The sequence below is a fragment of the Callithrix jacchus genome, chromosome 14 (genome assembly GCF_049354715.1).
Source record: "Callithrix jacchus isolate 240 chromosome 14, calJac240_pri, whole genome shotgun sequence".
Taxonomy (NCBI): Eukaryota; Metazoa; Chordata; class Mammalia; order Primates; family Cebidae; genus Callithrix; species Callithrix jacchus.
In genome coordinates this window covers 89,926,690-89,950,341 of record NC_133515.1, presented here as the reverse complement: position 1 = coordinate 89,950,341, position 23,652 = coordinate 89,926,690, and the positions used below count along the sequence as shown (strand labels likewise).

At 51.7% G+C, this 23,652-nt stretch overlaps 1 protein-coding gene across 11 annotated transcripts in view; it reads right to left on the bottom strand.

Moving 5' to 3' along the window:
• Positions 1 to 23,652, bottom strand: part of DNMT3A (DNA methyltransferase 3 alpha) — a 115,246-nt gene that overhangs the window by 38,756 nt on the left and 52,838 nt on the right. For 5 of the 11 annotated variants that reach the window (XM_003734782.6, XM_035272997.3, XM_078349764.1 and 2 more), the window contains exons 4-6: positions 15,953 to 16,223; positions 8,361 to 8,404; positions 7,805 to 7,951 (exon numbers count right to left, since the gene is read on the bottom strand). In XM_003734782.6, the coding sequence (XP_003734830.3) occupies positions 7,805 to 7,951; positions 8,361 to 8,404; positions 15,953 to 16,223 (462 nt within the window). Of the gene's footprint in view, positions 1 to 7,804; positions 7,952 to 8,360; positions 8,405 to 9,962; positions 10,196 to 15,952; positions 16,224 to 23,652 lie in introns of those variants that run through there. The other 6 variants (XM_078349761.1, XM_078349760.1, XM_078349765.1 and 3 more) reach the window with 4 other exon arrangements.

Below are 23,652 nucleotides of genomic sequence, written 5' to 3'. Positions count from 1 at the left end.
AGAATTGCCTGAATCCAGGAGGCAGAGGTTGTGGTGAGCCGAGATCGCGCCATTGCACTCCAGCCTGGGTAACAAAAGCGAAACTCCGTCTCAAAAAATAAATAAATAAAAATAAAATAAAATAACTTGTGGCCGGGCGTGGTGGCTCAAGCCTGTAATCCCAGCACTTTAGGAGGCCCAGGCAGGCGGATCATGAGGTCAAGAGATCGAGATCATCCTGGCCAACATGGTGAAACTCCATCTCTACTAAAAATACAAAAAAAAAAATTAGCTGGGCATGGTGGTGTGCGCCTGTAATCCCAGTTACCCAGGAGGCTGATGCAGAAGAATTGCTCGAACCCAGGAGACAGAGGTTGCAGTGAGCCAACATCATGCCACTGTACTCCAGCCTGGCGCCTGGTGACAGAGGAAGACTCTGTCTCAAAAAAAAAAAAGAAAAAGAAAAAGAAAAAATAACTTGTAAAAAATTATCAAGTTCGTATTATATGCTAGCTCTGGGCTAGGAGCTTTAAATGTTGTGTTACCTTATTAATCCACACAACTCTGAGATAAGAACTATTCACTCATTCAGCACACTTTCACCCTGCACCTCCCACTGCCAGCCCTGGGGGCAGGGATGCCCAGAATGCCTGCATTGAACAAGCTTTTTTTTTTGAGATGGAGTCTCACTTTGCCACCCAGGCTGGAGTGCAATGGCGTGATTTCGGCTCACTGAAACCTCTGTCTCCCAGGTTCAAGCGATTCTCCCGCCTCAGCCTCCCAAGTAGCTAGGATTACAGGCACAGGCCATCATCCCCAGCTAATTTTTGTATTTTTAGTAGAGATGGGGTTTCACTATGTTGGCCAGGCTTGTCTCAAACTCCTGACCTCATGATCCACCTGCTTCGGTCCCCGCAGAAGTGCTGGGATTACAGGTGTGAACCACTGCACCCAGCCTTGAACAAGCTTAAATGTAGAAATGGGTAGAGGCAGAAAACAAGCTGGTGAGTGCTGCTCTCATGAAGATGCAGAGGATAGCCAAGTCTGTCCACAGAGGAGGAACTTCGGCTGGGTGCAGGGTGAGAGATGCCTAAGGACCCACACCCAATAAGTGGGACCTTACTTAAGGCAGTATTTGAACTTGAACTTGCTTCCAAAGGCCACAGTAAACAGCAGCCGACCCTTCAGACCTATGAAGGCTCTGCTATTTTTGGCAGGAGTGGGTTGTTTCTGAGTATAGAGAGAGAAGGCAGGAGAGACTATGATATTCCAGCCACAGATGTTTCATTATCCCTGTTTAATATTTATTAAGCGTCTAGTAGGCATAAGGATGCATGAATCGAGGATCCCTACCTTCAGGTTGGAAGCTAGGAAAGAGACCAATCCTAGAACACTAGGACATGGTACCCGCTGCCTGGAGGTAATTTAGAATCTGGCTAGGGTAAAGAGATCAATGAGCAAGTCATGCCATCAATTGTGCTGTAACTGAGTCCTAAAACCACCAGCAGTGACACAAACCGGAGGAAGCGGCTTCCCAGGGAAGATGACCACCCAGCTGCTGCCCCTGGGTCTCTGCGCTCATCTGCCTTGCAGAGCTACAGGGAGGACTAATGAAGTGAGAGGCCCTTCCTAACCTTAAAGCCCTCTGTCAGGGTGCACTTTGCTCTGATAATTAGAAGGAAGAGGAGCTAAGAGATTGCCTTCCTTGGGAAGGAGGAATTGCTCGGCCCCTGCCCTCCCCACTGGCCAGCTCTGCTAGGCCTAGGAAGGTTCTCCTAAGCTCAGAGGTCCAGTGGGAATGGCAGGAACACAGTCTAGAGGAGACTCTGGCATCATTTCACCCATGGAGCCTGTCTATGCCAGTCCCCATGCCATCCTCCAGGTATACCTGTCAGCACCCCTGGAAAAACCACCTAGAAATCAAGGGCCTGGGCCCTTGTCATGGTGGAAATCCAAGAACTCAAGCTCCCAGAAAAGTCCCACATTCACCCACCTCCCAACTGCTTAGCCAACAGGCAGGTATTCACTGGGCCTGTTCTCCCTGCCCTTTGCATTAGGCCAGACAGAAGAAGACATGATTAACACATAAGAAATAGTGAAAAAGGCTGGGCACAATGGCTCATGCCTGTAATCCCAGCACTTTGGGAGACCGACGTTGGTGGATCACAAGGTCAGGAGTTAGAGACCAGCCTGGCCAATATGGTAAAACCCATCTCTACTAAAAATACGAAAGTTAGCCCAGCATGGTGTTATGCGCCTGTAGTCCCAGTTACTCAGGAGGCTGAGGCAAATGAATCAAATTCGTCTATGCCCTTTTCAAGATAAGGCTCTTTCTGCAGGTGCTATAAGCTCTCATCCTATCACGGGTAACTAGGAATCCTCTATGCCTCCAGTTGCCCTGGTAGCTTCCATGGCACTCAGCTGTGGAGGCTTCTAGGAATCAGCTCAGTAAGGGTACCCTGAACCTGGGAGGCCAAGATTGCAGTGAGCCAAGATCGCCCCACTGCACTCCAGCCTGGGAGACAGAGTGAAACCATGTCTCAAAAACAAACGAACAACAACAAAAAACCCCAGTAAAGATTATAAAAATTCAGGGAGGGGAAGAGGTCATTTTGGACTGGAGAAATCCTGGAAAGCTTCCTGGAGAAGGCAGCAGCTCTTGGCCTCAACCCTGAAGAATGGACTGGGGAAAATAGCAGGAATAAAGACAGGGAGAAGGAAGGAGCATGGCAAGGTCCCCTCCTAGGGGATACCCTCCTATTAGAGGATTGTAGTGAAGTGGGGCGGGTTGACTGTGGAGGTAGCGGTTGAAGAATTGAGAGATAGCCAGAGGGTATCTGACATGATGGATGAGACAATGGGAGCCATTGGAGGTTCTATAGCAGGGTGTGATCATGATTAAAGCAGAGCTTAGTCCTTACAAGACTAGTAAGCAGGCGAGGGAACAGCAACAGGATATGGAACAGACAGAAGACATCAGCTTCCTTCCCAGCTCCAGCAGGAATTCTCACTTCAGCCTCAGGGACCAAGGAAATGTCTCATTCCCCCCCCCATTCACTTATTTTCAATTTCTTTCATTTTGTGACATTCCGGGTCTCTTAAATCCTGGGTGAGGGAAAGCCCGGGGAGTGGGTAATCTGGGGTAGGCTCACTTAGTAACTGCAGTCTGACAAGAGTGGGTAAGGAGAAGGAAGTCAAGCTGGGGGAAGAAGCCCCCAGGTGGGGCACACAGCCTAGGGGAGGGGCTGGTGCAGCCTGGGGGCTGGTGGCAGCTCCGCAGAGCACAGGAGCCCTCTGGCCCCGCCCCACCTTCCAGCCACATTTCCTAGCTGCTCCCTGCCCACACCCACTGTCTGCCACCACAGCAAACTTCCATTTCTGAAAAGCCCATGTGTCTTGTGTCTCCGAGGTGGGATGGGGTTCATGCTTGTTATATTCCTCCCTCTGAAATGCCTTCCTCAACCCTTCCCTAAACTCCAGTTCAACTGTCAAAAGCCAAAAGCCACCTCCTGCTAATGCGTAGATAACCCCAGGTAGCATTTGTCTGTGCCTAGTTAAGGGCACAGCTCCTTCTGCAGGTGCTATGAGCCCTCACCCTATCATGGGATAACTAGGAATCCTCTATGCCTCTTCCGTGGCTCTCAGCTGTGGAGGCTTCTGGGAATCAGCTCAGTAAGGGTACCCTGAACGATGTGCCGGCTGGTCCTTCAAGTGGTGTTGCCTGGGGACCTGAAGCTGGGTCCTGAAGGCTGGGTGGTTTGTCAGGAGGGGAGGTGCCTTTTTTGGGAGGAGGTGGGTGGTTGGATCTAGGAGGGTGGGTAAGTGGTTTGTGGCTCAACACTGACAGAGGGTGGGGGGCGGAGATCTGGGGATGCAGTTAACTGAGATGGCTGCCTGAGATCAGCTGAAGGAGGTAAGGAGGAACCTGCAGGGGTCTCGGGAAGGCTCAAATATCAACAGCTAAGATGAGTCTGAGAAAAGAGGAGAAATGTCTGTCCTCTTGTTACACCCCACAGAAAACAGGACTGATAGCCCGGGAGTGGTGGTTCACTCTTATAATCCCAGCACTTTGGGAGGCCGAGGAGGGCAGATCATCTGAGGTCAGGAGTTCAAGACCAGCCTGGCCAAAATGGTGAAAACCCCATCTCTACTAACAATACAAAAAGCCAGATGTGGTGGCAGTTACCTGTAATCCCAGCTACTCAGGAGACTGAGGCAGGAGAATTGTTTGAACCCAGGAGGCGGAGGCTGCAGTGAGCCCAGAAGGCGCCATTGCACTCCAGCCTGGGCAATAAACCGAAACAGGCCTGATAGCAACAGTTACTTAGTCTGAGGGGGTCTTGGGAATCTTAAAAGCTTCCTGTGTTTTCCCAACATTCTTCATTCCTGCATCTAGCCCTTACCTAGCCCCAGGCATAACCCAGGAGGAGACTGTGTGACATTCAGGGGCTGGACCCCACATGGGAATAGGAAGCTTAAATTCAAATTCCATTCTGGCCTTGTTCCCAATTCTCCATATGAGCTTGTGGTCAGTTATAAAACTCGATAGCCCCAAATCCCCTAGTCTGAAAATAAGATCATTATTTCTAAAACTTGCACTGGAATTTGTGGAATTCTTTAATTATGGCATATTAATAAGAAATAATGTTATTAGCAAAAATATATATATATGTGTGTGTGTATGTATGTATATTTTTGAGACAGAGTCTCGCTTGGTCGCCAGGCTAGAGTGCAGTGGCTCAATCTTGGCTCCCTGCAACCTCCACCTCCCAGATTCAAGAGATTCTCCTGCCTCAGCCTCCTGAGTAGCTGGGATTACAGGTGCACACCACCACACCTTGCTAATTTTTTTGTATTTTTAATAGAGATGGGCTTTCACCATGTTGGCCAGGATGGCCTTGATCTCTTGACCTTGTGATCTGCCCACCTTGGCCTCCCAAAGTGCTGGGATTACAGGCATGAGCCACCACACCTGGCCAGAAAATATATTTTGTTTGGTGATCTCCACATTGCAAGTCACATGTACTAAAGTCTTTTAAATTAATGGTTTTTCTGTTAATGCCCACTGTTACCTTCATTGGTTGGGAGTGGGGAAGCAGATGCCAAGGGTTGAAGACTTACTAGAAAATCTTGATAATTACTGAAGCCAGGTAATGGCAATGGGAGGTTGTTACACTACTTTCTGCTTCTGCATATGTTAGAAAATGTTCATGAGTTTTACAAAGTCTTTTTTGGTTTTTGAGAAGGAGTCTCACTCTGTCATCCAGGCTGGAGTGCAGTAGCACAATCTTGGCTCTCTGCAACTGCTACCTGCTAGGTTCAAGGGATTCTCCTGCATCAGCCTTCGAAGTAGCTGGGATTACAGGTGCCCGCCACTACACCGGGCTAATTTGTGTATTTGTAGTAGAGATGGGTTTCGCCATGTTGGCCAGGCTGGTCTCCAACTCCTGACCTCAGGTGATCCACCTGCTTTGCCCTCTCGAAGTGCTGGGGCTACAGGTGTGAGCTACCATGCCCAGCCCAAAAAAGTCTTTTTAAATTTTAGTGGAAGACCTAAAACTGAGACAATGTATCTATGATCTAATTTTTCCTGGGAGTTGAGGAAAGAACCCTTTTTTTACCGAGGGCAGGTGAAACCCTTTTTTTAACTGAGGGCAGGTCTCCATACTGCTTCTTCAAGGGAGCATAGCTAGAGAATTACGGAATTTCTGAAAGTTCGTCCAGGTCTGAAAGTCATGTCTAAGCTTCTTGTCCCAGGGCTAAGTGAGAACAGAAACACTTTATTCACAGAACCAGGAGCTAAATGCAAAGCCCCTGTCTCCAGGTTGCAGGGGACCCAGGAGGCAGCGACTGACTTGGAGAGAACAGCCCAGTTCCTGAATTTCCACCGCAAAGACATGTCCAAGCACAGGGGTAAGTGGCTCTCCTCCCAGACCTCAGACAGGCTGCCCTTTCTCCGGGTTCTTCCGGGAAAGTAATTTCTGCCTTCCTGGATCCCGGAGGAAATGAAAACTATCAAGTAGCCTCTCATCCTGTTCTACACTTTCTCTCTCTCTTTTTTTTCTTTTTTTTTTTTTTTGAGAAGGAGTCTTGCTCTGTCACCCAGGCTGGAGTATAATGGCACGATCTCAGCTCACTACCACCTCCATCTCCAAGGTTCAAGCGATTCTCCTGCCTCAGACTCTTGAGTAGCTGAGATTACAGGCACCCGCTACCACGCCCAGCTAATTTTTTGTATTTTTAGTAGAGATGGGGTTTCACCATGCTGGCCAGTCTGGTCTCGAACTCCTGACCTTGTGATCCGCCCGCCTTGACCTCTCAAAGTGCTGGGATTACATATGTGAGCCACTGTGCCTGGCCTCTGTTCTGCACTTTCTCTAGAGAAAGCTCACACAAAGGCAAACGGATGAATGGGGCTGCCTTCCTCTGGAGGCCTGGGGTAAAGACAAAAGGAGAGCTAAGTTCACATGAAGTGCCCCACGTGGTGGCAGTTTCCTCTCTTTTCCTGTGCAGCTAGGTCACCACACACCTCTCTTTGCACCCCCTTTTCTCTACTAATCAAACATATAAGACAGCTCAAAAATGGTGCATGGTGAGTTGACTTCCCTCCTTGGTCTCCTGGCCTCCATTTTCTCACCTGTCTGTTTGCATGGCCGAAGCCCTCCATGGGCTGCTCCTACCTCCCTGAGCCCCTAAGAAGCTTCTCTGAACCATGGGCTTGTCTCAATGAACTCAGCTTTCCTAGGACTGGGCGGCCACCCTCCAGGAAAACCCCTTGCTTCCCTAGACACCGCTCTGTCCTGCCTTCTCCCTCTGTCCTTGCTGCCTGCCACTCCTCTCCACGTGGCCCAGAAATGTCGGGGTTTCCATGGACACGATTCTGAGACTTTGTTGCTCCTCCCTCTCCCCTTGCTGATCCCTGAAGGTCCCCCACATTTAACTGCCAGGGTCCTGCTCTCAACTCCCACCTTCATAGCCCGTACTTCCCTAAGACCCAGACTCCAGGCACCTGGCATCTCCACGGAACCCTGGATTCCCACCTCCTCTGGCTCTTCCCGTCTGAGCAAATGACACAACCATCACTAGGTGTTCAGGCCAGACCCCTGGTAGGCCTCCTTGAGTCCATCAGCAAGTCCTAGTGATTCCAGCTCCAAAATACACCACAAGGCTCTTCTCTGTCTCCACTGCTGCCTCTCAAATCCACATCAAATCCTTCCTGTGCACAGGAACCGTCTATGGCTGCCCAGTATTTTCAGAAGTAAGCCAGCTTTTGGGCAGACCCTGCAGGGCCCTGATGCATGGAGCTCCGCTACCTCTCCAGCTGCATCTGGCCCTTTCTCTGTTGCCATTTCACCCTGGCATACAGTTTGCCAAACAAGTCAAGGCCTTGCTCGTGCTGTGTCCTCTGCCTAGAACCCTCTCCCCCACCCCACCCCTCACAGAGCTTGCTCTTCAGTTCCTTTAGATCTTAACTGAAATGCCACCTCCTCCAAGAGGCCTATGTTGACCACCCTACCTAAAGCAGGCCTCTGCTATCTTCTATTTCAGCCCCTTGTTTCTTGTGTTCTGCCCACCTCCCCCATCAGAATGTTAACTCCATGAGGGCAGGGTCCATATAGAGCCAGGGCCTAGTACACAGCTGGGTATGCAGTAAGTGTTCAATAAGCATTTGCTGAAGGAGCAGATGAGCCAGTCATCACTGCCTAGGGATTAAGCGGCTCCCTGTAAATTCTAAGGGTTAGCCTGAAGGGGAAACTGAGGCCCATCACTTCTGGTTTTCCACTTCTGCGGGACAGGTTGGGGCTCAGGTCAGAAGGCACCTCACCTCCCTTTTCCAGCGTGCCAGCCACTCGTCCCGCTTGCGCTTGCTGATGTAGTATGGATCCCCTGCCTGGAAGGTGAGCCGTGGCATGGGCCGCTGACGGAGGCTGGACTCCCAGCCCAAGCCACCCCGCAGCCGGCCCCGGGAGCCCTAGGACAGAGAGACAGACAGGCATTAGGGCCTCAGGGTGGGCACTGAAGACCCACCGAGGAGGCAATCACCTCAGACACAATGTGGATGCTGGCTCCTGGCCAGAAAGGGCACCCCTGGGAGTGCTGGGCAGGCCCTGTGTGAGCTGGAGGAGTGAGGGACATGGGTGGTGGGATGGGGGCACATGGACACAGCCACAGGCTGAGAGAGGAGGCACCTGACCTCTGGAGGGGGATGAGCCAGCTGCCTTGTTGGGGGACTTCCAACCTCCACACCAACTTCCTCTCCTTCCCACAGAGGGATGTATAAAGGGGGAAGGCCCACCCTGGGCCCCCTCACACACACTCGCCACCCATGGCCTTCTACTATAATCAGGATCCACAGAGCCCCTGTGGGGTGGAACACTTGCCTCCATTTTCATGGTTTCGATGTTGGTCTCCTTCTGTTCTTTGCCTGTGGAGAGGGAAGAACAAAAGGACCGGTCGTCGGTCACAGAGTTACTGGAGTGGCTCAGAGGCCCTACCTTGTGCCTGGGGTCCCTGCCACAGGGGATGGGGTCCTCCAGCCATTTAGCTGTTCATGTGTCAGCCATGATGGCCTGCCACATGCCAGGCACAGTGCTGACCCTAAGGACCCAGCGGGGCCTAGGGCAGAGAAAGAACTCAGGCAGGGGCAGGCCTTGAGGCGCAGGCAAGAGGGAACACAAGGAAAGTCAGAGCTGGGTTTCCGGCCCGTTGACTCCATCTCAGGTACACAGAAGGGGACTAAAAATACTCCCCTCTACTGCTCCCAGTCAAGATACCCCCTTCCCCAGAGTGGGGGTGGAAGGCAGAGGGGGTGCAGGAAGGCCTGGGCCAGAGGGGGCAGCCTTAGTGGCCTCCCTGGCCCTACAACATGAGGGCATGTACTGGGGCCAACTGGAACAAGACCCTCTCTACAAGACTCAGTTTCCTCATCTGGAATATAAGGATGCTGGATGTGATTTCCAAGGTCCACCTGTGGTCCAAATATTATGGTTCTGTAACTAACCTCACCTGTTTCCTCCACTCCCTGCCCCATGCTCAAGCCCCTGAGCTCAGCCTTTCATCTAGAAGACTTGGGTTTGGATTCCAGTGAGACCTCTGTTACCTCTCCTGGCCTGTTTCCCCACTATATCAAGGTAGATAATTGTTCTAAAATCATTAGGTTATGGTGAACATTAAGTGCCTAGCGTGGGGCCGGGCATACTGTAAGTGCTTAATGTATGTTAGTGTGGCTCTCCTTCCCTAGGGCATTCATTTCCTTTACTGGGCCCTGATTCCCCATCTTGGCAGGGAAGTCTCAACTTCCCTATTGAGACCCTGACCTCTTCCTGTGCTTCTCCAGGCCCTGAGTAAGAGGGGAGCTGCGCTCCTCCCAGGCACCCCTGCACTCACACCCAGATCCTCACCACCCTTTCCAGGCCCAGGGCCCCTGATTCTGCCTCCCCTAGCTTCTTGCTGAAGGTGGGGGAGTGGGCCCTCCGTCCACCTGGGCCCCTGACCCCTAGCTTCTTGCTGAAGGTGGGGGAGTGGGCCCTCCGTCCACCTGGGCCCCTGACCCCTGAGCTTCTTTCTTGGGAGCCAAGAGCGTATGGGGCCTGGGCACACAGCAGGAATGTCACTAAGGCTGGTTCATGGTAGCTTGGGGTGGGGGGAGACAAAGAGCCTGAAACGGAAAAAACAGCCCAGACTTCATCTCCTGGCTGTGGAGCGGAAGCCAGCTGCAGTCTTCACGGCCGCGGGTCCTCAGCCCGGGAGGCCGCTCCCTTCCCTCCTGCCAGGGGGTCCTGGGCTGGATTTGGGACGCCCCCAGAAGCCCAGGACAAGCACTGCCTTCAGTAGTTCTGTCCCGGGTGACAGCGACTACCGCCAGCTAGGCCCGGGAGCACCGGGGTAGGGAAGCAGGAAGGCCGCTGTGGGTGCAGGTCTGGCGCCGGGCTCAGCCCGCGGGGGTGGCGTGGGCGGGGACGGGGTACGTCTGTCGCGGGCACCTGTGCGTGTGGGCGGTTGCGTACTCGCCAGCGCTTTGTTCGTGACCGGCCTTTTAAGGGCTGGCTCACCCGTCTTGTCTGGCTCTTCCTCCCTGTTTCCTTTCCGTCCTCTCTCCCACCACAGCCAGCTCCCCACCTTTCCCGCAGCGGAGGGGGGCCTCCAGCCAGTCCGGGCCTCCCGGCTTCCAGGCCAGGGCTTCCCCCTCCTCCAAGATCTCGTTGCTCTGCCCAGTGAGGCTCCGGGCTGCCAGCAGGGGGCGTCTGCCTGCGATCAGGCGAGGCAGGGGCGAGGCCTGGTGGACCCTGACCCCGCAGGGCTCCGGGGATGGGAACCGCTTCGTCAGCCCTGCGGCGGGGGCGGGGAGGGAGGGACCTCAGAGCTGGCTCTGGGGACCTGCGGCTCTCGACTGCATTTTCTCCCTCAAACATTTCCTACCTGGGACTCTCCATGGCATTTAATTACTTTTACTGATATTTACTCATTAGAATACCAGAAAATCAGGGTTGAAAGGCTTTGTAGAGATCATTGAGTACTTGTTCAGCACTTAAAATTTTGCCGAAAGCTGAGACTTGCGTTGGCGAAGTGACTTAAGGCAGGAGCTGAAATGAACTCTCAGGGGTCTAGATGCCCCGGCCAGCTCCCTCTCTGTTGTACCACTACTGTTATCTCTCGATGTGACCCCCTTCCTAATTTTCCAGCCCCCAGGCTCCCCAAAACAGAATGATTTTTCCTTATGCAGTTTCCAACTGGCTTCTTTCTGGAATTTTCTCCCTGACAGACTCTGCGCATGCTCACTTAAGTGAACACACACGCACGCACGCACACACACAGGCACACACGCACACTTTCCAGCCTGGCCCAGCTGCCTCGGAATGCGGCACTTGTCGTGAGTCAGGGAGGGTCAGCTGCTCTCTCAGTACCGCCCATGCAGCCCAACTGCTCCTGGCCCAGGCTCAGGGTCACCGGCAGGGCCAGGTGGCTGTGTCTTTCCAGGGTGGCCCTGGTGGGACAGAATGTGACCCTAGCGCATCTCAGGTCCTAGGGGCAGGGGAGGCCAGGGTGCTTCTAACACTCGCCTCATAGTCTGAGGCCATACTCAGCCAGGGGCCACCCAAGTTCTCTTTAAAATGAACTCAAATCTCCATGAGAAGGCCCTGTGCTCAGTCTAGGTCAGCTTTGTGCTGACCCTAATCTGGTCCTTCACCAGCTGCATAATCTTGGGTAAGTAACTGAACCTTTCTGAAGCTTCAGTCTCACCATCTGAAAAATGGGGATCATTTTCATGCCTATAATCCCAGCACTTCAGGAAACCGAGGCGGGCGGATCACCTGAGATCAGGAGTCCAAGACCAGCCTGGCCAACATGGTGAAACCCTGGCCTTACTAAAAATACAAAAATTAGCCAGGTGTGGTGGTGTGTGCCTTTAGTCCCAGCTACTGAAGAGGCTGAGGGAATTGCTTGAACCTGGGAAGGAGAGGTTGCGGATCGTGCCACTGCACTCTAGCCTGGGTGACAGAGTGAGTGAGACTCTGTCTCAATAAAAAAGTCTTCTGGCCGGGAGCAGTGGCTCACACCTGTAATCCCAGCACTTTGGGAAGCCGAGGTGGGTGGATCACCTGAGGTCAGGAGTTCAAGACCAGCCTGGGCAACATGGTGAAACCCTGTCTCTACTGTAAATACAAAAAATTAGCCGGGTGTGGTAGCACATGCCTGTGATCCCAGGTACTTGGGAGGCTGAGGCAGGAGAGTCACTTGAACCCAGGAGGCAGAGGTTGCGGTGAGCCGAGATCATGCCACTGCACTCCAGCCTGGGCAACAAGTTTGAAACTCTGTCTCAAAAAAAAAAATCTTCCTCCCATGATCACACTTGGGGTATAATACACAGCAGAGCTTCTGAAACTTCCATATGCATGGGAAGCATGAGGACCTGGTTAAAATGCAGATTCTGATACACCAGGTATTTGGCGGAGCCTGAGATTCTGCATTTCTAAATTCCTGGGTGCTGCCAGCGCTACTGGTCTACGGACCACTGTGAGTAGCGAGGACAGAAAATGCCAATACAGTCAACACTCAGTAAGGGAAAGCCACATTGCCACTGCCACCATCATCCTCATTATGGCATGAATGCTGGCGGGGACAGGGGCACTCCCATGACAAGCATGGGTCTGTGGGGTGTTGGCTCCTGTTCCTGTCACTCATCTAATTTCCTTTCTTCCTTTCTCCTGGCTGTACTTTCAGCACATGCTCAGGCTACAAGAAATGCTGACTTCAAAAGTCTGTTCTTGCTGGGAGCTAATGAAAGGGGTTCCAGGAGAACCTCCCCTGAAAAGAGACCTGGAATAAGGGGAACTAAAAGGAGACCATGGCCGAGCCACATCCTCTCCAGGGCCTTAGTCTCCTTCCTCATCTCAGTCAACCATTTGTTTTGTGTCAGCTGACTGCTGGAACCATGACCCAGCCTCTACACCCTGATTAAGCCACTGCCAGCTGCACAGCGGTGGAGCCTCTGGGAGGCCACTGCCCTCCCCGCGAGGTAACATCTCACCAATTTCAGCATCCAGACAGTGCACAGCAGCCTTCAGGGATCCTACCAGCTGTGATCCCTGCTGGAAGTATAGATTCCTATACTTCCTGGATAGCTGGAGCCACACAGGAGTGCACAAGGCCAACAGTTTTTCTTTTTTTGAGATGGAGTCTCGCTGTATTTCCCAGGCTGGAGTGCAGTGGCGCAATCTTGGCTTACTGCAACCCCCACCTCCCAGCTTTAAGTGATTCTCCTGTCTCAGACCCCCAAGTAGCTGGGACTACAGGCATGTGCCACCATGCTCGGCTAAGTTTTTTTGTATTTTTTAGTACAGACGAGGTTTCATCTTGTTGGCCTGGCTGGTCTCAAACTCCTGACCTCAAGTGATCTGCCTGCCTGGGTCTCCCAAAGTGCTGGGATTATGGGTATGAGCCACTGCACTGGGCCCCAAGGCCAAATTTTGGAGGTGAAGGAGACTTAAAGTGTTTCTGCCCACCCCATACTCAGCACTAAGATTCCAAGGAAGGTCCACCTGTCTGAAAGTCCCAGACCCAGGAATCATCCTTGACAGCATCTCTCCCTCACCTCTCATGTCCCTGGCATTTGTCCCCTCCCTTCATCTCTGCTGCCATCCCGCTCATCAGCTCCTCTGATGCCATCCTCCTTCCCAGCTCTTCCATTCCATCCCAGGATCCAGATGACAGAGTGAACTTTTCAAATCACAAAGCTGATTATATCACACACATCATCCCCCTGCGCACCCCCCCGAAGTCCCCCAGCTGCCTGGAAGGCCCAGCCTGTACTTTCCACACCCTTCTCCCTTGCTCTCTCCACTCTAGCCTTGTGACATCTGTCAGTTCCCTGGGTGCCGTGCTCCCTCCCACCTGGGAGCCTTCTTCCCTGTTCTCATTCTCTCCCTCTACCCTCCCCGGTGGACTCCTTGGCCCTTCAGCTGGAGCTGACCAGCCCAGGCCAGCTCAGGTTCTTCGTTGCAGTTTCCCTGGCTATGCTTCGCTTCCTGTAGAGCACTTATTCCTGTGCAATCCCATCTTTTTAAGCGTGGATTTCTCATTAATGTCTGTCTCTCCAGCTGACTGTGAGGTCCTTGAGGGCAGGAACTGGGTTTTTGTTCATGACAATTTCCCCAGTCCCTGGTATGGATCCTAGCACGCCTGAATGGGTCTGTTTTGCTTGTTTTGTGAGATGGAGTCTCGCTCTGTTGCCCAGGCTGGAGTGCATTGGCACAATCTTGGCTCACTGCAACCTCTACCTCCTGGGTTCAAGCAATTCTCCTATCTCAGCCTCCCGAGTAGCTGGGACTACAGGTGCATCCTACCACACCTGGCTATTTGTTTTATTTTTTAGTAGAGACACGGTTTCACCATGTTAGCCAGGATGGTGTCAGTCTCCTGATCCTGTGATCCACCTGTCTTGGCCTCCCAAAGTACTGGGATTACAGGCATGAGCCACCTCGCCCAGCCCTAGAATGGGTGTTTTAAGAAACACCTGTTGACTGATGGAAGCAGGAGCCCCTGAGAACAACTAGAAATGGAGGCAGGGAAATCCCAAAGTGAAAACAAACCCTCAAGGCCAGAGAACAGCTTTGGGGTTATGGCTCCATGCTGCAGGGCAGGAAAGAATGCCCTGACCCTGGGTAGCAGCTTGGCATGAATCGTGCTGGGGTCCCGGGAATCGAAGTCAATTGCAATCAGCCCATGGGAGCACTGCCCTTGTGACATTGTTGATGGGAAGGACGGTGTATTCTCCCTTTCCTCATCTGTTTCACTCCACCCAGGCCCTTCCCACTCCCAGGAAGTATGAGAATGCATACAAGAGGCCTGGACATTTCAGGACCCATCTCCACACCAAGCCCCATTCCAGGACAGCTGAAAATAGCAGAAAGACACAAGACCAGGATTGAATGAGCCCTGCATCTGCCACTTAAGGATGGGGCTCCATGAGCAAGTCACATCATCTCTAAGCCTTAATCTTTTTTGCCTGAAAATGAGGATAATTGGCTGGGCACGGTGGCTCATGTCGGTAATCCCAGCACTTTGGGAGGCTGAGGAGGGTGGATCACGACGTCAAGAGTTCAAGACCAGCCTGGCCAAGATGGTGAAACCCGCCTCTACTAAAAATACAAAAAATTAGTCGGGCATGGTGGCGGGCGCCTGTAATCCCAGCTACTCGGGGAGGCTGAGGCAGAGAATTGCTTGAACTAGGGAGGCAGAGGTTGCAGTGAGCCAAGATTGCACCACTGCAGTCCAGCCTGGGTGACAGAGTGATACTCCATCTCAAAAAAAAAAAAGAAAAGAAAAGAAAATGAGGACCATCATATCTCTTGAATAAGATTGTTGGGAGGAGTAAATAAACAGTGAATACAGATTGCCTCTGCAGTGCTCTGCATACAGTGGGAGCATCACACATATTTGTTGAATGTAAATGAATAAAAGCTTCTTAATAAGTTTGGAAATTTGTATTCTGGAAATGTTCTCTATTCTGCATGAATATTAGGTTGGATCCGTGCAAAATAAGTTACGCCAATTAATCAATTTACTCATTCCATCATACATGCTTGGAAGGAAGACTTTTTGCAATTAAAATGCACATATGCAAAACAACCTGGCAGGGCCCTTGGAGGATCAAATGTGATAATGTATGAGAAAGCGCTCTGTAAACTGTGAAGCCCTGGACAAATGCTAGTTGTCGTCATTACTAGCATGTTTACAGCTCGGCTGGCCCTGAAATTGCTGGCTTAACCTGAAAGAGAAAAGTGGGCAACTTTCCAGGCTTCTAGGGTTAGGCCAAAAAGTCCCCTGATGAAGGAGCCTGGGCTGGCCAGTGCGCAGAATACCCTCTCCCAGCCCTCTCCCCATGCCACTGTCACAACCAAATTTCCAGTGGAGTCAGCCCAACGAGGGTGGGCTCAGGACCTCTGCACTTGGGGAGGCAAACAGGGTATCTACTGCCCCTGAATGCCCAGGCCGGGGGCTACAAATACAGCAGTCCCCAGGAGCTTCAGGGCATATGTGGGAGAGTGAGCAGGCCTGGGGGAGCTGCAGAAAACGAAGGCCCACAACCAGCCACGGAAGGCAGCGGAGGGACAGCCATCATCCCAGTCCAGCAATCACTGCCGTCATGCAAGCCCACTGTTGCCAGATCTGCTTTTTTTTTTTCATGAGAAGCCAAAACTCCAGATTTTTATGTGAAATTTTTTGATTTTAAATATTGGCAACTAATTTTTTTAAATGTTTAAAACACTATGGGCCAAAAAAAAAAAAAAAAAAAAAAAAAAGCAACGTGCAGGCTGTATCTAGCCAGTAGCCTCCAGGCCATATCCTTGCGAGCAGACCTTTAGCCACGACCCAGTCCATCCCTCCTGGCACCTGCTGGAGACCCAAGTCCCTGCCTCTCAGGGCATGCTGGTGGGCCCAGAAGAGGCTGCCCCTCATGCTGAGGACTCACCCTCTTCTGCAGGGGCTCCTCGTCCCTCCTTGGGGGTGCAGCAGCCATTCTCCACTGCTCTGGAGGCTTCTGGCGGGGTCTCAGCTGCACCCTCTCCCTCTGCTGGGGACCCGCCCTTCTGCCCCCCAGCAGGGGTCCCCTCCTCTGGCTGTGGCTCACTCCGCTTCTCCAAGTCCCCGTTGGGTAACAGCTCTGAGGGGCCTGAGTCCTGGGCCATGGATGGGGTCTTGGAGGTCACCGCAGGGTCCTTTGGTGTGTCACTGCTTTCCACCTGCAAATATAAGAAAGATATACAAGAGAAGGGTTAGATCAGTGGGCTTAGCCTATTTTGGATCATTGACTGGTCTGAAATTCTAGAGAAAGTTATATACTTTCTGTACAGAAATTGTGTTTCATATATACCTTCATGCAAACAGATACATTCACAATTTTGCTTTCAACATCAAAAAGTCCATGGGCTTGACCCCTTGAAATCATGCATGGGTCTGTGGACTCCAGCTTAAGAAACAGAAAAGGAACCCAAGCAGATTTGCCAGGCTGGGTACACTTCTCAAGGGATCTGCTCCCCCACCCCACTGCAACTCACTGAGGTGACATAGAATGTCCAGGATTTCTCTGCAGCCCCCATTACAAAAGAAATGCTCCTTGTGCCACTCATAATTCCAATCAGAATCCTACCCTCCACCCCCAAGAAGATTCCAGTGCCACCAGATCAAGTCTGGGACTCATACTCGTCTGACTTCTTTTTTTTTTTTTTTTTTTTTTTGTCTGACTTCTATAGTAAGTCCCCTCCCAGCTTTCGTCTTGGTCTCTTGAGGCATGAGAGTTGAAGGAGGCCCCCCAGAAAAGCATTCTGCGAGCTCATAATCTAACACAGCCTTCTCCGCTGGCTTGGGCTACCCCAGATTCTTCCAGGCACTCGGACCCAGAAGAGCCAAGACTCTGGCAAGCAATTTTTAGGCTCTGAAGCAACCCTTCATGAGCACTGGGGTCCCTCATTCTCCTGTCAAGGAAAATGCATTTCTTTATCCCCTAGAGTCTAAGAACTGACTTGCCAAGTTTCCAGGTAATAAAAATCAAATAAAGAATAATCCTGGTTGTCTGTGTGTATCACTGCACAGTGGACAAAGCTCCTCACTTATTACCTCCTCAGAGTTTCTCAGCCTCCCTGGGAAGCAGGTCCTCACCTGAGGCTCTCTGGAATTTTGTGATCTGCTCCAGGTCGCAGGCTTTGCACAGACAAAGCAAGAGCAGGAGAGCCGGGTGCCTGCTGCACGCTCTGCTGTGTGTATCTATTCAGTCCTCAGCCATCCTGAGGCAAGTGGGCCAGGACACCTCAAGAAGAATGGAGGTGTCCAGTGTGGGACAGGAACAGGCAGGGGTCCCCACGGCTCAGCGCTCTGTCACACCCACGGGCACCAGGCTGCACTTGGCAACTCTACCACAGTGGCTCCGTGTAGAGAACACCTACCCAGTAAAAAGGCAGGGACAGTGTCAGCTCAGCAAGCCTCAGATAAGGCACTGCTCTCAGAAAGCGCCTCAGTTTCCCTACATGTCAGGTGGAGATGACTGGTCTAGACCACTGGAGGTTTTGTCTTTCTTGTCTTTTTTTTCTACTTATAAAAATCAGACACATATATTATAAAAAATCAAACTATAGCCAAGCGTGGTGGCTCATGCCTGTAATCCTAGCACTTTGGGAGGCTGAAGCAGGTGGATTACCTGAGGTCAGGAGTTCGAGACCAGTCTGGCCAACATGGCGAAACCCCATCTCTACTAAAAATACAAAAATTAGCCAGGCGTGGTGGCACAAGCCTGTATTCCCAGCCACTTGAGAGGCTAAGGCAGGAGAATCACTTGAACCCAGAAGGTGAAGGTTGCAGTGAGCTGAGAAAGCGCCACTGCACTCCAGGCTTGGCGACAAAGTGAGACTCTGTCTCAAAAAAAAAAAAAAAATCAAACTATACAAAAAAATGAATAATGCTGAAAGTTTAAAGCTCCTATTTCAGCTCCCTACCCCCAAAATCTCTCCCCTAAGGTACCCATTATTAACAGTTCAGTGAGTATCTTTCCACACTTTTTCCTATGCATCAACAATCATGTGTAAGTTACATGTTTATATATATGTATTCATATATACATCCAGCTCCAGAAATGTTTTTTTCTAAAAGGGTATCATACTAGTCGTAATGTTCTACAACTTGCTTTTTCACTTAACAAGCAGAGTGGGCATCCCTCCATCCCAGTGCAGATGGATCTGGATGCTCCAAAATGTATGCATGCCGTTCCCTGATGGTGGGCATTTGGGCTGATTTGCTTTTTGCTGCAGTGAACACCCTTGCACTTACAGCCCTGTACACCTGCATGTTTCCAGAGCATGGAGTTCTGGAAGAGGTTTGGCCAGGTGAAAGGGCCTGTCCAGCTAAATGTGCAGAGATCCTGCCAAGTTCCCTCCAGGGTTTCCCACCACTCAAGTGCACAGCCTGAGAGCGCTGGGTCCCCAGTCCTGCACAGCCCTATTTCCAAGGCTGTTTTGCTCTAACGGCCTAGGACTTGAACTCTGAACCCGCTGTTATTTGGTGAGGAACCCCCAGAGGTGGCAATTAGGGACATGGGCCTTGGGAAAGCAAAAACAGAAACATAACCGAAGTCTTCTTAGGTAGGCTTTCCTCCCTAGATGGGGACCCGGGCCCATGGAGCAGCCAGAGAGGGAGCAGAAGGAACTGCAGGGCCTGCCAAGCTGCTTTCCTGCTGTGGGGGCGGCTGGGCAGGCCCGCTTCCAGGAGGGAAGCTCCCACAGAAAGCTGCATGTGTGTACTCCTCAGCAGTTGGAGGCAGGGGGCTGCAACCAGAGGAAGAGGAGGTGACTGGTGAAAGCAAGAAGTCCTCTGCTGCGCTTGGGGGCCTGGGCTGACGCCAGCAGAGCTGGGAAGGCCAAATCCAGGAAGGAAAGTGGAATGGCAGACCCCTGCTGATCACCTCTGCCTCCATCCTGTGTGTCGAGACCCTCCCCAGGACTCAGAATGTCTCTCCTCCCACCCTGCTTAAGGAAAGAGGGCACTTCTAGCCCAGAGAGTCCTCCCTGATGTAAACCCTGTCTGTCACCCTGCAAGGCTCAGTCATGAGCCCCCGCAGCCTGAAGAATGGAGTGTACCCCTGCACTGACAGCCACTGCTGGGGGTCCAGCTGTGCCAGGTACTCCAAAGCCCAAACATGGCACTACCACGGAGGTGTGCATGGGGTCCTGCCTGGCCAACTTGAGCTAAGAAGCTTAGGTCAGAGCCAGACGTTTTCATGGCTGCGTCTTCCTTTCTTCTCACCATTTGCTGCCTCACAGACACCTCAGATTTGGGCAGGCTCTGAGCCCCACAAAGCTGCTCGAGGCAACTCCACTGTCACTCACTTCCTGCCTGGGACCACATGGCCTCCTCTCATGCTGGGACTCACTTCCTGTTGACTGCTGGCTTCATAGTATAGAGACCCATGAGGGCTAGCTCCGAGGCCCAACACAGCCCCAGGCTCCCGACCAACCCAGTCATTCATGCACATGAGGAAGCCCTGCCCACCAAATCCAGTCTGCAATAGCACCAGAGGCACCATGCTCCCAGAGATGCCCCTAAAGCCAGGTGGGAGCCAGGCACGATGGGCAGATGATGGGGAAGCGAGGCACGCTGTACATTTTCAGCCCCAGGTTAGCTCACCAGCTGAATCCCCACTCCCGAATCTGGTCCACACGGTCCTCTGCCCAACTACCCCATCTTCCTCACCTGCCCTTTCAAGTTCTGGATGAGCTGATTCAGTGGGGCAATGACTTCTACCATGGTCAACCCTTGATTCATCCTACCCATCAAGAACTCCCTCAAGCAGCCAGGCACAGTGGCTCACGCCTGTAATCCCAACACTTTGGGAGGGCAAGGAGGGTGGATCATGAGGTCAGGACATCAAGACCATTCTGGCTAACATGGTGAAACCCCGGCTCTACTAAAATACAAAAAATTAGCTGGGCATTATTGTGGCACATGCCTATATTCCCAGCTACTTGGGAGGCTGAGGTGGGAGAATTGCTTGAACCTGGGTGGCAGGGGTTACAGTGAGCCGAGATCATGCCACTATATTCCAGCTGGGCGACAGACTCCATCTCAAAAATAAATAAATAAATAAATAACCTCCCTCAAGCTAAGTGTGGCCCCTCACTGAGGCTCTCGGCTCAGGGTAACCAGCAGGACAAAACCACCCAGAGGAAGGAACAAGGTCCTAGTCAAATAGCCTGAAGCAACTCTCCAAGTCTCTGGGAAAGAGCTGGGTGCTCACTGAAGGAGCCATCCCTGGTAAGAAAGGTAAGAACCACAGACTGGAAGCCCAGGAGGGAGGGGTACCCCAGGCAGGCCTGGCCTCTTCTGTCTCCAACTCCATGCCCTCCTCCTAGCCACTCCACTCCCCTCCTTTTCCTGTCTCTACAGCTTGTTGACTCCTGGAGGGCAGGGACTTTGCTTGATCCGGCCAGACTTAGCATGGAGTGGGGCACCTGGCAGGTGCTGAGCCAATATTCACAATTGATGCGTGAATGGCAAAGACTAGGCTAAAAGTGAGAACCTCCTGTACACAAGCTAGAGGCAGTTTCAGCTTTGCTGCCATGTCTGTTAAACAATCTGCCTTTGTTTGCTTTTATTTTGACAGTCATCTTGAAAGGAGACACAGCACACCCCTGAGATACTCATTTTGCCCATTATCTAGGAGAGGGCTGGTTTGGGGGTGCCAACCATCCTAGAAGGCACTACCAGCAGGTGCAGGGCAGGCGACAATTTCAGACTGGGAAAAGCCTCAGCAAGTACCCCTCACTTCTCCTCCCTTGCAGAGGGGCCGGATGGGGGCCACAGGAGGGTCATGAATCCAGTATCACTCTAGATTGAAGTACAGCTTGGTCCTCCCACCCAGTATGCCTCACTTTGGGTCTTCAAATCCTGCCCACCACCTCCTGGGGTTCCTCTGAGTTTGCCAACCTTTGCTTTCCTTCTGGGCAGAACCCCCATCTTGCCTCTGGCTTTTCCTCAGGCCTCTCCTGTGAGCAGCTTTTCTCGGCAAGTTAAGGCCATAGTTCTCAAGTGGGGCAGTTTTGCTATCTCCCCACCAGGACATTCTGGCAATGTGTGTAGAGATATTTTTAGTCGCCACCTGGTTGGGGGGAGGTGCTGGTACCTAGGAATTAGAGACTAGCGAAGCTGCTAAATACCCAACAAGACATAGGACACCCCCCACAACAGAGAATCAGTCCAGACAAAATGGCAATAGTCTGAAAAATCCTGGATTGGCCATATGCGGTGGCTCACCCCTGTAATCCCAGCACTTTGGGTGGCTGAGGTGGGTGGATCACTTGAGGTCAGGAGTCTGAGACCACCCTGACGAACGTGGATAAACCCCATCTCTACTGAAAACACAAAATTAGCCAGGCATGGTGGTACATGCCTGTAATCCCAGCTACTCAAGAGGCTGAGGCAGGAGAATCGCTTGAACCTGGGAGGCGGAGTTTGCAGTGAGCTGACATTGTGCCATTGCACTCCAGCCTGGGCAACAAGAGTAAAACTCCATCTCAAAAAAAAAAAGAAAAACCCTGGGTTGGCCAAGTGCAGTGGCTCACACCTGAAATCCCAGCATTTGGAAGGCCAAGGTGGGTGGATCACGAGAGGTCAGAAGTTCAAGACCAGCCTAACCAAGATGGTGAAACCCCATCTCTACTAAAAATACAAAAATTAACGAGGCATGGTGGTGGATGCCTGTAATCCCAGCTATTCGGGAGGCTGAGGTAAGAACTGCTTGGGCTGGAAAGAGGGGTGCCAAAAAAAAAAAAAAGAATTGCTTGAACCTGGGAGGCGGAGGTTGCGGTAAGCCGAAAGTGCGCCACTGAACTCCAGCCTGGGCGACAGAGCAAGCCTCCGTCTTGGGAAAAAAAAAAAAAAAGGAAAAGAAAGAAATATACCCTGGGCTGAGGATAGGGGCAAGGACAGGGCATCTAAGGAGACCCTGGGCTGAGGATAGGGGCAAGGACAGGGTATCTAAGGAGCATATTTTTTTTTTTTTGAGATGGAGTTTTTTTTTTTTTTTGGCACCCCTCTTTCCAGCCCAAGCAATTCTTACCTCAGCCTCCCAAGTAGCTGGTATTACAGATGTCTGCTACCACACTTGGGTAATTTTTTATATTTTTAGTAGAAACGGGGTTTCACCATATTGGCCAGGCTGGACTCAAACTCCTGAACTCAGGTGATCCACCCACCTCGGCCTCCCAAAGTGCTGGGATTACAGGCGTGAACCACCATGCCTGGCCTAAGGAACACTTTTTAAAAACTTTTAAAAATCTGGGGTAAAACATACATAAAATTTACCATTTTAACCATTTTCAAGCGTACCTTTTTTTTTTTTTCTGAGGTGGAGTCTCACTTTGTTGCCCAGGCTGGAGTGTGGTGGTACTATCTCGGCTCACTGCAACCTCCGCCTCCTGGGTTCAAACAATTCTCCTGCCTCAACCACCCCAGTAGCTGGGATTACAGGTGCGTGCCACCATGCCTGGCTAATTGTTTTGTATTTTAAGCAGAGATGGGGTTTCACTGTGTTAGCCAGGATGATCTCGATCTCCTGACCTCGTGATTCACCCACCTGGGCCTCCTGAAGTCTGAGATTACAGGCGTGAGCCACTGCGCCTGGCCTCAAGTGGACTTTCAGTACACTCCCGTGGTTGTACTACCTTTCCCGCCATCCATCTCCAGAACATTTTCACCATCCCAAACAGAAACTCCATCTCCATTCAACACTAACTTCCCAGTCGCCTCTTCCCCAGGAACAACTCTTCTACTTTCTGTCTTCTAAGGAGCATGTAAAAGTCTGTGTGTGGGAGGATCTGGGCTAGGCCCTGTCTCTGGAGCCCGCAGCCCCCTATAGTTGGCAGGTGTGGACAGCTGCTGGCCCAGCCTCACCCTGAAGGGTGGGGGTGAAGCCACCACTGCCCTCACTCCTGTCCCAGCGGATGCATGCCATGTTTGTTTACAAACGCCTTCTCATCCTATCGCCTTACACCTCATCCCTCTGAATCTAATTATCTATTTACTGTGGCCTCGCTCCTGGACTGTGAGCCTTGCCTTATTTAATTTGTTTATTTTTTTTATTGAGATGGAGTTTCACTCTTGTTGCCCAGGCTGGAGTGCAATGGTGCGATCTCGGCTCACCGCAATCTTTGCCTCCTGGGTTCAGGCAATTCTCCTGCCTCAGCCTCCTGAGTAGCTGGGATTACAGGTGCGCGCCACCATGCCCAGCTAATTTTTTGTATTTTGAGTAGAGACGGGGTTTCACCATGTTGTCCAGGATGGTCTCGATCTCTTGACTTCGTGATCCACCTGCCTCAGCCTCCCAAAGTGCTGGGATTACAGGCTTGAGCCACCGCACTCGGCCTAATTTGTTTATTTTTTGAGATGAAGTCTCACTCTGTTGCCCAGGCTGAAGTACTCAGTGCAACCTCTGCCTCCGGGGTTCAAGTGATTCTCCTGCCTCAGCCTCCCAAGAGGCTGGGATTACAGGTGCCTGCCACCACACCTGAATAACTTTTGTATTTTCAGTAGAGATGGGGTTTCGCCATGTTGGCCAGGCTCATCTCAAACTCCTGACCTTAGGTGATCTGCCGGTCTCAGCCTCCCAAAGTGCTGGATTACAGGTGT